We start from the raw sequence: 15,198 nt of genomic DNA, 5'->3' as shown, positions 1-15,198 counted from the left end.
GGAGGCTGAAACACAAGAATCGCTTGAACCCAGGAGACGGAGGTTGCAGTGAGCTGAGAATGTGCCACTGTACTCCAGCCTGGGCAATGGAGTGAGACTCTGTCTGAAACAAAAAAACCCAAAACACAGAAGAGGGAATCAAAATAGCTAACAAACAAAAAAGTTCTACCTTATCTTTAGCCAGAGAAATTCAAATTAAAATAACAAAAAGAAGACTGGCAAAAAAATGTTAAAGAACAACATGCTAGGGGACAGGGATGAGGAAAATGACACTGTCAGTCATAGCTGGTGAATATATAAGTTGTTACAGCTGCTTTGGAAAATAGATATGGGGGAATCTTTTTTTTTTTTCTTTTTTTTTTTGAGGTGGAGTTTTGCTCTGTTGCTCAGGCTGGAGTGCAGTGGTGTGATCTTGGCTCACTGCAACCTCCGCCTCCGGTGTTCAAGTGATTCTCCTGCCTCAGCCTCCTGAGTAGCTGGGATTATAGGTGTCCATGACCACACCCAACTAGTTTTGTATTTTTAGTTGAGATGGGGTTTCTCCATGTTGGTCAGGCTGGTCTTGAATTCATGACCTCAGGTGATCCACCCACCTTGGCATCCCAAAGTGCTGTGATTACAGGTGTCAGCCACCACGCCTGGCTGGGGGAAGCTATTAATAGCAGTAAAATAGCAGTCATATACATATAGATGTGAATATAATTAATTGCAGCATTGCTTCTAGAAGCAGAAAGGTGGAACCAAGGTGAATACTCAGTGATTGAATAGTTGAATAAATAGCTATTTATTCATATCTTGGAATATTATACAGCTATTATAAAGAATTAGTTGATCCATACCTGTTAACATGGATGGAATTTCATAAAACAAAATGCTGATAAAATCTCCCTATATGATTTGTATATACTTTTATCTATAGTGATATAAATATGAATAAAGGTATGAAAAGAAACATACCTGTCTGATACATCCAGTTATACAATATGGGGAAGGCATAAGTGGGATGGGAGGAGCAGGGAGGTGATGGTAATAGGAGAGGCAGAGATAAGGGGGAAAATGCGAATACTGAAAATGAAAGCAAAGATATCTATGATCTCAATAGAACTTAGCCATGTGAAATATATTAAATTAGGTCTTTCTCTTAAATTAGATCTTCACAGCTTAGCGAATTATTATTTCCTGTTAAGTATGTTGAATTCTCAGGATATCCGGCCAGTCATATTCAAAATAGCCCAAAAGAATTTCCAGCCCAGATATGCCATAATTAGATTATAGATATGCATCTCTATTTTCTTTTTTTTTCCTTTTCTCTACCGTAAGTCGTCATGCTAGTACATCTATATTTTCACAGAATGTCGATAATTAAGTTATTTGAAACGATTTTTCTGTCAATAGATTTTTCTAACAACAGCTATATGCTAAATACTTTTTTTTCATGCATGTACATAGAGAGACATATGTGGGAGGATTTCAGGTGACTTACATGTTTGTTCAGATTTTTCTTTATTGTCTGAATTTGTAAATCAGGAATATTAATTGTTATACTGATTATTATAAATTAATTTTTTATATTGTTATGTTCATTATTAAAGCTCTTTTTCTTGTGGAAAAAATTCCCTGCCAATATGAGCTTATTACTCTTTAAAAAATAAACTGTAAAATGTAGGTTTATCATATCTATTTTTTATTTTCTTTCTATATTTTTACTTCTTTTCTTATCATCTTCCTAGTTAGCAATATTTGCAGTGCAACATTTGCAAAAAATCTTGCTTAAACTTTTAAAATATTTCCCACTTAGATCAAATGTTGATATTTTCCCCCTTATGCTATGAAAAGTATGAGTTAAAGGATCAATTAGATTAGAGAAGTTAATTTTGTGTAGTTCAAGAGGTACTACAATCCATCCCGTGAATTGGAACAGAGTGGGAAAGGAAAAAGAAGCTGGACAGCTTTCCAACTCCTCTTAAATTAGGCCTTCACATCTTAGTGCATTATAAGTCTTGATAACTTGTGTTAAACATTTTAAAGATATATTCTGTTGCTAAATATTCTTATTTTCTTTCCTCTTTTGTGTTGAATCAGATTCGCTCAATTGAAGGCCAGTATGGCACACTACAAGCATATGTGACTCCAAGAATTCAACCCAAAGCCTGCCAGGTTCGCCAGTACCACATCAAACCTCTTTCACTTCATCAAAGAACTCACTTTATTGATCATGACAGGTAGGACAAAGGAAAGAGCAGTTTCTTTTTAGGATATTACACAATTCAAATAGACCTGTTTTTTATTTTTATAGTGTGAATTCGGGTAGCAATTTTTACTTTACTTTTTACTTTAATTTTTACTTTAAATATTTTAAATACTATGGATTTAATATTTCTAAGAAATATAAGATTCTTTGTTTTATTTTAGAGGCTGATTTGTGTTGGACTTTCCCATCTTTCTCATATATTACTATCCAGGGATTATTAGAATAGCAGTTCTCTCTCTCAGACACCTAATGTGAGATTTAACCTTTAGGTAGTGTAATAGTTCTCTCTGAATAGGGCCTCATTGTATAAGCCTCAAATATTATATTTCTTTTATATTTCTTCTCAGGGAATACTGATAAAGCAATTGGTTGTGATAGTGCCTTTTATTTCCATTCCAACGTAGGCGTCCATCTCTTTGTAGTTTTTTGAGGTTAGAGAACATGGGCCTAAATGAAAGAGAAGAGAAAGACATGAACAATTACTGATTACTTTCTTTGTGCCATGTATTAAACTAGGTGCTTATATAGCATTTAATTCTTAAAACAAAACAGGTAATAATGTCTCTATTTTACAAATGAGAAATGGAGGCTTAGAAAATTAAGTAACTTGCTAATAAGAGGACTAAAGCTATGAATTGAAGCCAAAACCCATGTTCTTTGTATTGCTGCCTGTAATTTAAAATATGTAATTTGAATAACATGTAAGGCAGGCTATTCCTAAAGAAGATTTTTGGAAAACATTAAAGAGAATAGACTCTTTCTGTCTTGCTTAAAAGTCAAGGTTGGTATTAACGGAGGTGGCATGGTATGCTAGTAAGAATAGTAAATTGGGAATCAAGAGACTTGGATTGCAATCTGTTCCTGTCTGATTTTGGGGAAATAATTTAGTCTCTAGGTTTTAGTTTTTTCATCTGCAAATGAGAGGATTGGTCTGAGCTTTTCATTTTATAAACTGCATTTTCTTAACTCTTTATAATTATCCATCTGATTTATTTTAAATTTGATTTATTTTACAGTTTTTTTCATGTTACATTAGTGTGTATGATACCATGTTTTTACAAGACAGAAAGTATGATACCATATTTCTGCAAGACAGAAGGTATTATTCTCTTAAGTTGTCCAATGGCACAGAGCTAGTAAATAATGGGACAACCTATGTCTGTCTTACTCAAAATCCCAATTCTTTGCCTTCACACTCCGCTGATTATTTCCCTAAGGAGATCCTTATATATTTTGTAGTTTATGTAGTATAAATACTAGATAAGCTTTTTTAACATTAGGGCTGGGCATGGTGGCTCACACCTGTAATCCCAGCAATTGGGGAAGCCGAGGCAGGTGGACTGCTTGAGCCCTGGAGTTCAAGACCAGCCTGGGCAACATAGTAAGATCTCATCTCTATAAAATAAAAATAAATAAATAAACTTAAAAAAAAGAAATATGCCCAAATAAATGGAATTTTATTGAAAAGCATGTTATAATGAATAAAGCCTCTTTACATATATCATTTAACCGATACTTAGCACAGGTGCAGGTATAGATAAGTGTTCAATTTTTTTTTCATGAAATTGAAGTGTTCATTTATTTGATGTATAAGATTAATCTGGGAAAATAGAATGGGTTTTTTATATTTGTCTAACTATTGCAAAATTCTGCCTGTTAATGTGTACATATGGTACTTCCATGTATTCCCACATATAAATGTGTGCCTCTACTATTAAATTACAGACCCATGAATACACTGACTCTAACAGGCCAGTTCAGTTTTGCTGAAGTTCACTCCTGGGTGGTTTTTTGTCTACCTGAAGTTCCAGAAAAACCTCCAGCAGGAGAATGTGTGACATTTTACTTTCAGAACACCTTTCTAGATACACAACTTGAAAGTATCTACAGGTAAATCAAACTTATTACTGGTTCACAAATGTTTTTTATATTACTGTAGCTTCTAAGTTTTTCTTTAAGTTACGAGTTATTGGTGAGTAATCTGATTGAAAATCTATACTGTTCAAGAAAATCTATTGAAAAACAAGTCAAATTAGTAAGTTTAGAAAAGTGATTGAATAAAGATGTATATGCAAAGATCAGTAGATTTCCTAAATTCCCAAGAATAACTAGTGAGAAAATAAAGTATTTAAAAAGACATTTTCAGAGTAGCAATAACAATAACAAAATAGCCACATAAAATCTGTAGGAATGTTCTTAATTAGAAATATGTAGAACTTGCATGAGAAAACTGTAAAATTTTATTGACATAAAAGACTTGATTAAATGGAGTAATATATTCTATAGTCATCAATATGAAGACATTGTAAAAGATGACAGTCCTACCCAAATTGATTTGAAGATTTATCCTAATTCTAATAAAAACTCCAGCTGAATTTCTTTATGCACAAAATAGACCATGGCTTAAAACTTTAGGGCTTAGAACGTGCAGGCTTTTTGCAGCTATTCTGATGTGATATGGAGGTCATGATATTGTTTTATACTCTTCTAAAGCTTCTAGTTGCACCCATTACTCCTCCACTGTCACTTCTAATTCATCTCCTATAAGCTCCCATAATTTCTTTCTTAACTTCTCAATATAATAGAAGCTAAACTTTTCCTTCTTTTTTTTTAACCTGTCTGAATGTGAAATGGCCTACTTCTTGGGCAAGGCTGATTTCTCTACATCTACCTTTGAGCTTGAATCCTGCTTCTTCAAGGTTTTTGCATTTTCATTCTTTCTCACATCTGTAGGTTGTTTTTTATTTGTTTGTTTTGTTTTGAGACAGGATCTCATTCTGTCACCCAGTTAGAGTGCAGTGGCTCGATCTCAGCTTACTGCAACCTCCCAACCTCCCTCCTGAGTAGCTGAGACCACAGCCATGCACCACCATGCCCAGCTAATTTTTTTATTTTCTGTAGAGATAGGGTTTCCCCATGTTGATCAAGCTGGTCTGAAACTCCTGAACTCAAGCAATACTCCTGCCTTGGCCTCCCAAAGTGCTGGGATTATAGGTGTGAGCCACCACACCAGGCCTATAGGTTGTTTTGTTTGGGTTTTTTTTTTTTTTTNAATAATAGAGGAATTAAGGGCTCCATTTTTTTTTTTTGAGACAGAGTTTCACTGCTGTTGCCCAGGCTGGCATGCAGTGGTGAGATCTCAGCTCACCACAACCTCCACCTCCTGGGTTCAAACAATTCTCCTGCCTCAGCCTCCCGAGTAGCAGGGATTACAGGCATGTGCCACCACACCTGGCTCATTTTGTATTTTTAGTAGAGACAGGGTTTCCCCATGTTGATCAAGCTGGTCTCGAACTCCTGACCTCAAGTAATTTGCCACCCACCCCCACAAGCCTCCCAAATGCTGCGATTACAGGCCACCACACCCATGCCATGTCTTCCACAGATTTTTTTTTTTTTGTGGGGTTTGTTTGTTTGTTTTGCTTTGTGTTGTTTATCTGGGAGAGATAAACCTCTTAAGGTTCTTTCCCTAAGCAGATAATTGACTTATTCTCCTAAGTTCTAAAAACTTAGCATGGTAAAGTCTCAACTAGGGAACAAGAAGTAGAGCTACTAGGGAGGTCGTATAGAAGCGTGTGCTTTGTAGGTAGACATAATTAGGTTTGAATCCTGGCTCTGTGACTTACCAGCTCTGTGACCTTAGCTAGTTACTTAACTCTCTGAGCTTCAGTTTTCTTTTCTGAGGAATGAAAATAATAGCACTTACTTTATTAATTGTTATGATGATTAAAAGAAGATAACCATTTCAGTCATTCTATAGTACCTGGCACTGTGTGTTTACTAAATATCATCTGTTAAGATTAAAGACTAGTAGAAATGTCATGATTTCTAAAACATAAATAAGATCAATGTAGTAAGGGTGTATTATTCATCTTTCTAGAAAAAACCCATAATTATCTTTCTTGTTTATTTGTTTTGAGACAGGGTTTCACAGGTTGGAGTGCAGTGTCCTGTTCTCACTGCAACCTCCTCCACCTAGGCTCAAGCAGCTCTCATACCTCAGCCTCCTGAGTAGCTGGAATTTTAGGAGTGCGCCACCACGCCTGGCTAATTTTTGCATTTTCAGTAGAGACAGGTCTCACCATGTTGGCCAGGTTGGTCTCAAACTCCTGACCTCAAGTGATCCACCATCTCAGCCTCACAAATGCTGGCATTACAGGCATGAGCCACCACATCTAGCCAAAGCAATTATCATTTGCATATAGCCAGTGGTATGCATGATTTGTGTGTGTGTGAAAAACAAATGAAAAAGCAACATTAAGTATATGAAAGATGATACATGTTAATTAGGAAACTTGGTCATCATAAAAAGGAACCAAATGTATGCAGCTTAACCAAATAAAAGGAATTTATCAGCTCACATAACTTAAAAGTCTAGCCGTAATCTGCCTCAGGCACAACTGGATCAGTGGCTTAACTAATGTCATCAAGATTTTAATCCCTTGTTAAATTCTGCTTTTATCTTTTCTTGGCCTTACCATCCAGTGTTATGGCCACCAGCAGTTCCTAGAATCCACTCTTACATATTTTCAGCTGCCTTTGGGCTTTTCTTGCCCACTAGCTCTAGTAAAAGTCCCAGAATTGAGTATATTGTCAAGCTATGAACCACTGTAGTCAGGGGTATGGAAGGTACTACTCAATGCTTCCTCCTGAAGTCCCAGAAATAGATTGAGACCAATGCCACTGAAACTATATGGACTTAAGAGGGCAAAAGAAAAAGGAGTGGCTCCCTAAAGAAAAATAACGGTCCTCTGGCCATAAGCAGTGCCAGTGGATGCTGAGCATGAAAAACAGCAGATGTCACTCTTTCATATTTGATATCAGATTTAAGGATAAAGCATATAGTCACACTGTAATTTGTGTGATTACATCAAAGAAAAACTTATGTAAGTAAGCAATTCTAAGTGCAATATATATATATATATATATGAGTTTGGCTATTGAAAATATTACTGAAAAAAATGAAGATAAAAGTTGTTTTAAAAATCAAAACTACATTGAGATACCATCTCACACCAGTTCAAATGGCGATCATTAAAAAATCTAGAGACAACAATTTCTGGAGAGGATGTAGAGAAATAGGAACACTTTTACACTGTTGGGAGTGTAAATTAGTTCAACCATTGTGGAAGACAGTGTGGCGATTCCTCAAGGACCTAGAAATAGAAATTCCATTTGACCCAGCAATCCCATTACTGAGTATATATCCAAAGGATTATAAATCGTTCTACTATAAGGACACATGCACACGAATGTTTATTGCAGCACTGCTTACAATAGCAAAGACCTGGAACCAACCCAAATGTCCATCGATGATAGACTGGACAGGGAAAATGTGGCACATATACACCATGGAATATTATGCAGTCATAAAAAACAATGAGTTTGTGTCCTTTGTAGGGACATGGATGAACCTGGAAACCATCATTCTCAGCAAACTGAAACAAGAGCAGAAAATCAAACTCCGCATGTTCTCACTCATAGGCGGGTGTTGAACAATGAGAACACATGGACAGAGGGAGGGGAGCACTACACACTGGGGTCTGTTGGGGGGAAATAGGGGAGGGACAGTAGGGGGTGGGGAGTTGGGGAGAGATAGCATGGGGAGAAATGCCAGACATAGGTGAAGGGGAGGAAGGCAGCAAATCACACTGCTATATGTGTACCTATGCAACTATCTTGCATGTTCTTCAAATGTACCCCAAAACCTAAAATGCAATAAAAAAAAAGAAAAAGAAATATTTTAAATAGTCTAAAAAAAAAAGTTGTTTTAAACGAAGTTTTTTTTATAAATTGTCACATCTTTAGGAGGCATCTATTTTTTGTTTAGTTTTACAAGTATATTCAGAAGCTGAATTAATATATTATTAAAGGATTCATGTTTGAATTTGCTTTATATTATATATATACAAAAGAAATTACAGTCAAATGAAATCTAAATACTAAGTACTAATCATAAAATATATATGTACTGGACTACTTCCTTCTATAGCTTATTCTTTTTAAAAATACATTAATTTTATAGAAAAGGAGAGGGAATTTTTAAATCTGACAACATTTCTACTATCTCCATCCTAAAAGATGTGCTTTCTAAAGAAGCCACAAAAAGGAAAATCAACCTCAACATATCATACGGTAAACAAAAAATTTTTAATTATTCCTTCTAATTTTTATTTTGTGGTGTTGTTACATTATTAATGTTTCTGATCAAAGTGATTTATCTAACTGTACTCCTTCTAGAGATAAATGAAATATCAGTCAAACACACTTTAAAGCTAATCCACCCAAAGCTGGAGTATCAGTTGCTTTTGGCTAAGAAAGTGCAATTAATTGATGCTTTAAAAGTAAGTATATGTGTCATCATGGACTGGTGGTTATTATTTTAAGTTATAGGATTTCTAAAATTATCAATACTTTAACATTATATTAGATTGAATTTTGAATATTAAGGTGCTTCTGTTTTTAATTTTAAATAAGGAATTGCAGGTTCATGAGGGAAATACGAACTTTCTGATACCAGAATATCGCTGTATTCTAGAAGAGGCAGATCACCTACAGGAAGAATACAAAAAGCAACCTGCACATCTTGAAAGACTCTATGGTTAGTAGACCATCCTAGAATACTTTGCCATATTTCTTTTCAACTGGCTATTTCCCAAGGATCATGTAAGAGAAGCTGGGCAGAAAGATACAAAGATTACATCAGTCCTGATTCATGAACCAGTCATGAATCAGTCAGCAACCAATTTATTGCAGACTATTTCTGTATTTTGTCAAGCTACTTTTAATATTTAATTCTTTTACTTGATAAAATGCTAGTATATTAAGAAATAAGTATACTGTGATGAATCTATATATGTGAACAAGCTTGGTACAAAATGAATGTAATCTGTGAACTTTTAGAGCTTAGACTATATTTCACACAAATAACTACCATGTTTTGTTGCTATCATGAAATATAAAAGTGCAGCATTCAAAATTTTTAAAGCAAAATTTAATAAGGGATTAGAGTATTCATGCAATGTCAGTTTGCAATTCAAAACTTACTTTGGTGGTAAGAAGTTGAATGCTCCACAAATTGCATTGAAACACAGAGAGAGTAAGGGAGGTGAAGGGAGGGAAAGAAGGAGTGAGGAAGGAAGGAACAGCTTAAAAAAAGCAACTTTGTTAGTAATCCTTATGTAAGACCTGTTATATAGCATACTATTTATACTGTCTTCATAATCAGGTGAGATATTTAATTCTTACAATAGCTCTGCAAGGTAGGTGGCATTATCTTTATTTTTCATATACTTTTATTTTTTTTTAAAGATGGGGTTTCACCATGTTGGCCAGGCTGGTCTCAAACTCCTGACCTCAGGTGATCCACCCACCTTGGCCTCCCAAAGTGCTAGGATTCCAGGTGTGAGCCACCACGCCCAGCCTATTTTTCATATACTTTAACTGAAATCTGAGTCTAAGGAATTTGTTGTCACCTAGCAAGTTAGTGATAATGCCTGCATTAGAATCTTCTCACCCCAAAATGCATGCCTTTCATACTATGCCAAGTCTTCCATAGTCACTGTAGAGCTAACTGGTATCATTAGTTCATGCTGATCCTTAAGCCTGTCTACTGAATTTCTTATTACATATCCAGAGACTTTCTCACAAGCTGTAGCTGTATTTAATGTCTTAACCTTTATTATATGGCATGCACATGATCTCTTTTATCCTTATAATAACTTATGAGATTGGTGGTACATAACTACCATCTCTTATCACTGATTGCAAAATCCAGACAGCTTTGTAAACCAAAGTTTTTTTCATAATTTGACAGCAAAATCTTGACTTAATCTGAATTAATTTAATAACAAAACCTGACTTAACCTGACATGAGGTTATATTTTTTTTATTCCACTTAGTGCAAATATTCATCCATATAATTTGTGACAGAAATAGTACTATGTTTTGCTTTGGATGCTGCCACTCAGTCCCCTTGGGGTTAATACTATAGTATATTCCTTTCATTATCTTCTTAAAATAGGAAAAATTCTAAAATACATCTTGCATCAAGCTTTTTGAATAAAGGATTGACAGCTTGAGTTATTCCTATTTTACATAAGAGAAAACTCAAGGTGAAATGATTTGCCCAGATCTTTGAACCTAGGACCATTTGCCTTCAAGTCAAATCCCAAGAATGGTCAACATATAGGTGGAATCTTTTAATTCAGATAAAGCTGTTAAAAATAGAACCTGCCTACACTTTGTCAAAATGGTCAGCTGGTGGAAAAAAGATACCACTAATTGTGATGTTATATATACTGATAGCAGTTCAAAAATGTCCAGCAGTTGTCTGATTTAATAGGTCATAATCAATTGTTAAGAGGGTTATTAGGCTAATGATTTATATCTTGAAACTTCTTTTAAAGTCCCCCCAAATGAATATTTTTAAAAACATCATGCCTTTTAGGTTTGTGTATGATAAGTAATAGAATTACAGGTGCTTAAAAATAGATTATGAAGCAGTTACTTTAATGAAATACTGCGTCATTAAATAGAACTAATCAGTGACAGGAAATTTACCTTTTTCTTTTATAGGCATGATCACAGATCTTTTCATAGATAAATTTAAGTTCAAAGGCACCAATGTAAAAACTAAAGTACCTCTTCTACTGGAAATTCTGGACAGTTATGACCAAAATGCATTGATTTCATTCTTTGATGCAGCATGAAATACAAATAAGGTAAAGTCCCAAAGAAGTGGTCTGTTTAAATGAAAAATGTTAAAACAGAATTACAAGTTAACTCTGTACATACTTTAATTTCAAATGCTTTTTTATATCTAAAAATATTTGCGATATAATGGCTTTTTAAAGTAATGCTTCCATTTCTTTTGACAAATGGAACTTTTTAAAACTAACAGAGTATTTTTATTTTTAAAACACGAGTGGAATGATTTAAATAGGATTTTAATGAATTTTTGGCAAGTGGCTATTTTAATTTTTAAATTGAGAACTAATATGTGGAAAATGAAAATATATTCAAATGTATTATAAGGTACAGAAATACATAAATATATAAACTGCTTTGTAGGTTTGAGAATTTTTTTTATATATTTCCTTATTTAATCTTCACAACTGTTGCATAAGTTTGTCAAATCATATAAGAAAACTGATTCTCATTCAAATCTTGTGATTAAGAGGACATGCTAGTATTTTATAAAGCTGGGACCAGAACCCAAATGCTGGTACTTGCTTTGTGGTGTCCTGGTTACTATGTATGTTGTCAGCTAGTAGAAAAACCTACCAATTATTTTTTCTAGGAGATAGAATTAATTTGCAACTGATTTCCCTTTTGCTTAGGAATGTTTTAGGACTCTGCTGCAGTTTGTGAAATGCTAGACTTGGCTCAGTGCTATAAATTGTAGCCAGGGAAATAAGGAGAGCTTACACAGAGTGGAGGGATCTTAACTAGACATGCTGTAACCAGTCAAGCTATATAAACGTGCTGCAGATGAAGAGTGTAGAAATAGTTATGCCATCTTAGATTTTCCTACGCTAGTATCTTCTAGATCTCTTTTTATCATATATGACATTAAGGCTACAGAAGTTTTGTACATTAATCTTAATTCATATTTATTAACTTCAAGGGAATATTGTATTGAAAGGTTTTAAACTAGCAAAAAGATAATGGAAAATATGCTTTATGTTTCAAGAAGGGCAGACTCACAATTTTTTTAGAAAACAGTGCTTCTTAATGATATGCTATTATACTTATTAGTTATGTGAAAGCTTTTTATATGAATATAAAAATTTGTTAAAGGCACATATAGTTAAGACTTGAGTTTTATTTTAACAAGCTCATATTGTTTTTGCCATATTTAGAGAAACTTTACTTCTGAAAGGAACATAATTATATCTAGGTCACTAGAATTTCATTGTTTTTTGTTGGCTGCCACAGCTTGGGGAAAAATAGATAAAAATTAATGACTATTTGAATATTTTGTAATACATTGCTGTTTGTTATATATATTATTATGTAGTTCAAGGTAGCATCTTAAATTAATTGCATCTTCATTAGGAAAAATGTTAAAAAAACACAATTTCTGGTTACTGTGAATAAACACCTAAATGTTAAGATGACATTGTAGTCTGCTAATTGGGTACTGTATTACTACGTGAGCCCTGTGTTAAATGATTTATGGACATTATTTCATTCTAACAACCATATGACTGTAGATATTACTGCTTATTAACAGATTAAAAAAACAGAGAATTGGAGATATTGAAAAACGTGGCCCAGATTTTAAACCTTGAGAAAAAGTCAGTTAAGCTAACTAGAGATCCCAGAGCTAAAAGCTGGGGCAGCCCAAATCATAGTCGCTAGGTTTAATTCCGTTTAATTCCCTGAAAGGCTCAGCCTCTGGACCACCTCGCTCCCTAGGTGGCTCAGTTTAAAGTAATCGGAAGCTCGGGCCCTGAGCCCACTCCCTGCGCAAGCGTTCTACCTCCCGCCCCAGCCCCAGTTCGTTTCTCTGTCCTGCCCCGCCCCTGCTCTGTTACCTTTGTGCTTCCTTCACTTGCCTGCGACCCTGTCGCTTCGAATGACGTCAAGACCCGGGCGTTTTCATTGGTCCATTTCAATAGTCGCGGGATACTTGAACTGCAAGAACAGCCGCCGCTCCGGCGGGCTGCTAGCTATATCTCCGGGCGTCTTTGGCCCGCCACGCCCGGCAGTGCCTGCCTGCACTTTTCACAACCTCCTCGGCCCTGCGTGGTCTCGAGCTGGGTCAGTGGGCGGGCAGGTAGGCTGGCCTGGGCTGTGAGCGGCGCCTACAACTGTTCTTTGGCCGGGTCGGTGCGACCGGTCGGCTGGGCGGTGTGCACGCTGCTTGGCGCCGCAAGCTGATCCCGCCGTCGGCCCCCGGGAACAGTGATGTTGGGCAACTCCGCGCCGGAGCCTGCAGCCCGCGAGGCGGGCTCGGCGCTGCTAGCATTGCAGCAGACTGCGCTCCAAGAAGACCAGGAGAACATCAACCCGGAAAAGGCAGCGCCTATCCAGCCACCGCGGACCCGGGCCGCGCTGGCGGTACTGAAGGCCGGGAACCCGCGGGGCGCATCGCAGCAGCAGAGGCCGAAGACGCGACGGGTAAAAGGATGCGGGATATCTGCAGGAGGGTGGGTCGAGCAGGGTTTGGCATTGGCTTAGCAGGCAGAGGAGAGAGGCGAGAAGGCATCTCCTAGGCTTTTGGAAGGGGGCCAGGGTCTGGAGTCCACTTGGTGCTGGTGTGTGGGATGCCACAATAGGAATTCTTAGCATCACGATCCCGCCAACACTGTGTGTATGCTGCCTTTTCTGCTCTCTATAAGGGGCATCTACGTTACATAATAGGGTCAAACCCAAGCTCTGTAACGTGTAGTCTTTGCTCAGCACCTCGCCTTTCTCTCCACTTTTAAACCCCAGGCACTGCTGTAGGACTTTGCCCCTCTTCCTTCTCATGCTTAGCAGATGACCTCTACTTTAGAAAACGGTGTACGAAATACTTTGCTTTGGCAAATTCCGCCATTTTAGCTGGATTTGCTCTGTTGCTCCACCCTCGGGCGACAGTGGTGAACCAACACTTTTTTGCAATGTCTTTTCTAAACTTGTCATGTATTGGCCTGCCACCCGACCCTTCTTGTGGCCTTGATTAGCTTTGCATAATTCCGCCTAGTGTTAACTGTTGTTAGCCTTTGTGGGAATGCCTGTGACAAATGGGAACATCTATTCTCTTTTTGAATACTCAGACTATTCTTTGTCCTAGAAAGTTTAATTCCTGGTAGAGTATTTAGGAGAAAAAGCAAAAGCCGACACCCATAAGAGAGAGAATGTAAAACTCTAGTAGGCTCAAAGCCAGTTATTAATTTTTTTTTTTTTTTTTAGGTTGCACCTCTTAAGGATCTTCCTGTAAATGATGAGCATGTCACCGTTCCTTCTTGGAAAGCAAACAGTAAACAGCCTGCATTCACCATTCATGTGGATGAAGCAGAAGAGGAGACTCATAAGAAGCCAGCTGAATCCCAGAAAGCAGAGCGTGAAGATGTCATGGCTTTTAATTCAGCCATTAGTTTACCTGGACCCAGAAAACCATTGGTACCTCTTGATTATCCAATGGATGGTAGTTTTGGTAAGTTTTAAGGAAATTGTTAATGAGTGATTGCTCATGTAGTCATTTTGACCAGAGTGAGTTAGGTTTAATGTAACAAGGCTTAGAAAGGGTGTGACTTATCTTGGATCTCACAGCTAACACTTGACCTGGTGTCCTACAAAAGGATCCTAATCCAGTACTCTTTCAGGTTCACTGCCATCATATCAATCTAATTATAATTAGATCTTAAATGCTTATTTTAATCTGATCCCATAAATGTGTCCTTGGTTTGGAGAATGGGATTTGTTTTATATATAACTCACTTATATATCACTTAGAGTGTGCTATGTGAAGATGCAGTTTTAAATATTGTGATTACATAACATCTCTTACAGTGTCACAATTTTGTTTATATAAAACCAGTCTGGTTTATCATCTGATACCAGAAAGTGACACTTTTCCTACTGCAGGTCAACAGTTGTACCATGGCTGTTTGCCCTTACTCATGTATTAAAGTAGCTGCTGTAAACAGCTCTTTGAAGTTTGTATTATTTCTTTGCACTAGGGATATTGAGTCACTGGACAGCTCACTAAATCAAATTTCATTTTAGTTTTAGTTGATTGTGGGGGAGGATGAGTGAGCAGAAAAAGTCCTTTTGAAATATTTTGTGTTTTTATTAAAATTTTGCAAAAAAAGTTTAATTTCAAGGTGATCTTTGATGGGAAAGGAATAATGGATGATACTCTTTGCTTCAAAAGATAATTTACACTACAAAAAATACTTATAGTGTTAATCTGTCCATAACAAACCTAATTTTTTTTTTTTTTTTTTTTTTTTTTT

General features: G+C 36.3%; 2 protein-coding genes across 3 annotated transcripts in view; both read left to right on the top strand.

The window, feature by feature from the left end:
• Positions 1–12,372, top strand: part of BBS7 (Bardet-Biedl syndrome 7) — a 49,863-nt gene extending 37,491 nt beyond the window's left edge. The window contains exons 14-19 of one of the 2 annotated variants that reach the window (XM_017497584.2): positions 2,083–2,222; positions 3,977–4,141; positions 8,277–8,386; positions 8,492–8,595; positions 8,729–8,852; positions 10,829–12,372. In XM_017497584.2, the coding sequence (XP_017353073.1) occupies positions 2,083–2,222; positions 3,977–4,141; positions 8,277–8,386; positions 8,492–8,595; positions 8,729–8,852; positions 10,829–10,962 (777 nt within the window). In that variant the 3' untranslated portion in view covers positions 10,963–12,372. The remainder of the gene's footprint in view (positions 1–2,082; positions 2,223–3,976; positions 4,142–8,276; positions 8,387–8,491; positions 8,596–8,728; positions 8,853–10,828) is intronic. The other variant, XM_017497587.2, reaches the window with a different exon arrangement.
• Positions 12,373–12,516: 144 nt separating this feature from the next.
• Positions 12,517–15,198, top strand: part of CCNA2 (cyclin A2) — a 7,877-nt gene continuing 5,195 nt past the window's right edge. The window contains exons 1-2 of the mRNA XM_017497588.2: positions 12,517–13,378; positions 14,153–14,396. Of these exons, the coding sequence (XP_017353077.1) occupies positions 13,166–13,378; positions 14,153–14,396 (457 nt within the window). The 5' untranslated portion in view covers positions 12,517–13,165. The remainder of the gene's footprint in view (positions 13,379–14,152; positions 14,397–15,198) is intronic.

Source organism: Cebus imitator, unplaced genomic scaffold (genome assembly GCF_001604975.1).
Source record: "Cebus imitator isolate Cc_AM_T3 unplaced genomic scaffold, Cebus_imitator-1.0 Scaffold233, whole genome shotgun sequence".
Lineage (NCBI taxonomy): Eukaryota > Metazoa > Chordata > Mammalia > Primates > Cebidae > Cebus > Cebus imitator.
Note: the sequence above shows the minus strand (reverse complement) of the source record. Positions and strands in the feature narration are given on the sequence as shown.